Here is a 2,672-nt window from a genome sequence, read left to right as displayed (position 1 = left end):
CTGGAAATTAAAATTCACACACAGAATTACTAGAGGCAACAGCAATAATCAAAAGATGAACATTTATTATTAAGTAAGGACACCCATGGACAAAATACAAGACAAATTGAATTTATTTGGGTGAATACAGTATAGTTTACAATATTACATTTAAACTCGTTTAACAAGTATTTTAAACATAAAAATTGTAACATTTAAAAGTAGCATTTTAATTCTCTGTAATCGCTTTTCACCGAAATAGTGCTAATTCTCATGCCGGTGTGTCGCTGAAATCTGAGCTGGTGAAGGGCTGCTGTTCATAGCTGAAAGATGCCATGACTGACTCCAAAACCTGCCCATAAACAAACAGTACTGATATTAGAGAACATATTTTAACATCAAATTAACTTAAGCTCAGTACTATAACGAATAAAATCCATTTATGTTATGCAAGGCAAAAACATTTCCATCATGCAAAGTGACCACTGCTGACTGACATCTCGTCCTTATGTTGTGTTGCGTAAAATAATACAATTTACAGCACAGTAAAGACTTTATAAATTAAATAAAATGTATACAAACCTTTATTTCGCTGAAGAAGTGCACCAAATCAGCGGCGCTGAGAACCGCTCTCTCCTAGAAGACTCAAAAAGCCCACGCTCTGACTGCAAGTCAGCAGCTGGGTTGTTTCATCGGAGACAGGGTCAAACCAGTGGTTGGGTAAGAAAAAATAACCCAGCGTTAAAAATGACCCAGCAACTTAATTACAGGAAAAACTACCCAGCACCTGGGTAAAAATATTAAAATATTAAAAACAACCCAATAAAATGACCCAACGAGCTGAACCCAGCATTTGGGTTAAAAAATAACCCAGCATTTTTTAGAGTGTATGTATGTACACTAAATTGCCAAAAGTATTGGGACACCCCCTTCTAATGATCAGGTTTGACTACTTTAGTCATTTACATGAGTACAAATCTTAAAGTTTAAGCAATAATATTCTAGGGAATTGTGTTATTCTAATTTCAACCCAGCATTTGGGTTAAAAAATAACCCAGCATTTTTTAGAGTGTATGTATGTACACTAAATTGCCAAAAGTATTGGGACACCCCCTTCTAATGATCAGGTTTGACTACTTTAGTCATTTACATGAGTACAAATCTTAAAGTTTAAGCAATAATATTCTAGGGAATTGTGTTATTCTAATTTCATAGCAACAGTTTGGACAGGACCCTTTTCTATTCTAACATGACAATGCCTCTGTGTATAAGGCAAGGTTCAAAAAGAAATGATTGATTTAAATGTAAATTAGCATGACAAACAACAACTTCCTTCAACAAATGGTTGCAGAATTATGAGGATTGTTATAGCACCACCTAGTGCTAAAATTTGAGAATATTTTGTGCGGCTTGTCATTACCCTGTTCTAATTCCCCCGTTTGATTACGCACAGCCAAGTAGGCCTACCCATTAGTAGAAAAGTGAAAGCACTTGTTTACTCTAGACAAACATTTGTGTGTCTTTTTTTATTGCTGAAGTGTGTTGAAATTTCTTCTTCTGCATTCTACACCGTGAACCTTATATTCATAACTTTGCAGGCTTGGATCAATAACATGGAGTGGCAGTACGATCAGTTTTGTGGAATTGACGCAGTTCCAGCAACAAAAGATATGTTTTGGACTCCAGATATTATTATCAAAGAAAGGTATTATATATATATATATATATATATTTTTTTTTTTATTATTTATTTATTTTTGCTGAATTTTCTTGTTGCCTCTTTTTTGCCACTTTCATTTATAGGGTTAGTACTGAGAGAATGAGAAATTATGTTTAGAAGAAGGAAAAATTATATCAGGAAATGAAATTTAAACAAATTAAAATAAAATAAAAACACTTCTGATCAGTGCTTAGACTTCAGATGTGATCAGTGAATCAGACATTTCATGATGATATTATAGACTTTAGATGTGATCAGTGAATCACACATTTCATGATGATATTAATCAACTGTCAATATCACCTGGTGTTTATTCTGTCTTGACTTTTTCTGATTCAGTTACAAAAATAACAAACCAGGGAGGACAAGTTAAATTTGTGTGGGTCCCAGCGCACATAGGAGTGAAGGGGAATGAAAGAGTGGACAAGGTCGCAAAGAAGGAAAATGTAGAAATGCAAATAAGAATCAGTAAAGCAGAAGTGAAGTGCATAATCTGGCAAAAAAATTAACCACAAGTGGCAAGAAATGTGGGATAATGAGGGGAAAGGGAGACATCTATACCATGTTCAAAAGAGTATCAAAGTAAATGAGATAGGAAGTGGAAACGGGAAAGAGGAAATTGTATTAACAAGATTAAGGTTGGGACATTGTGCTCTAAATAAAACATTAAAAAATGGCAGGGAAACATCAGACCGGTCTGTGTGGGGAGTGTCAGGAAGAGGAATCAGTGGAGCATGTAATTCTACATTGTAGGAGATACCAGAGGCAGAGAGAGATAATGGAACATAACCTGAAGGAGGTAGGGGTGCAGAAATGTACTTTAAAAACAACCCTAGGTATGAGTGATAGAGCACAAATAAGAGAACTATTAGTTTTTTTAAGGGAAACTGGGCTTTATTATAGGATATGATGGTAAGGAAGGAAGGGTAATTACTGGGTATTTTGTATTTGTGGAATTGGGGGGGGGGGGGGG

General features: G+C 35.1%; 1 protein-coding gene across 1 annotated transcript in view; it reads left to right on the top strand.

Annotated features, from left to right (window-relative positions):
- LOC107675122 (5-hydroxytryptamine receptor 3A-like) overlaps positions 1–2,672 on the top strand; it is a 28,560-nt gene that overhangs the window by 18,504 nt on the left and 7,384 nt on the right. Inside the window, exon 4 of the mRNA XM_016469389.1 lies at positions 1,578–1,684. Coding sequence (XP_016324875.1) covers positions 1,578–1,684 — 107 coding nt within the window. The remainder of the gene's footprint in view (positions 1–1,577; positions 1,685–2,672) is intronic.

The sequence above is a fragment of the Sinocyclocheilus anshuiensis genome, unplaced genomic scaffold (assembly GCF_001515605.1).
Source record: "Sinocyclocheilus anshuiensis isolate Anshui unplaced genomic scaffold, SAMN03320099.WGS_v1.1 scaffold173, whole genome shotgun sequence".
Classification (NCBI taxonomy): Eukaryota; Metazoa; Chordata; class Actinopteri; order Cypriniformes; family Cyprinidae; genus Sinocyclocheilus; species Sinocyclocheilus anshuiensis.
This window is presented reverse-complemented; position numbering and strand designations above follow the sequence as displayed.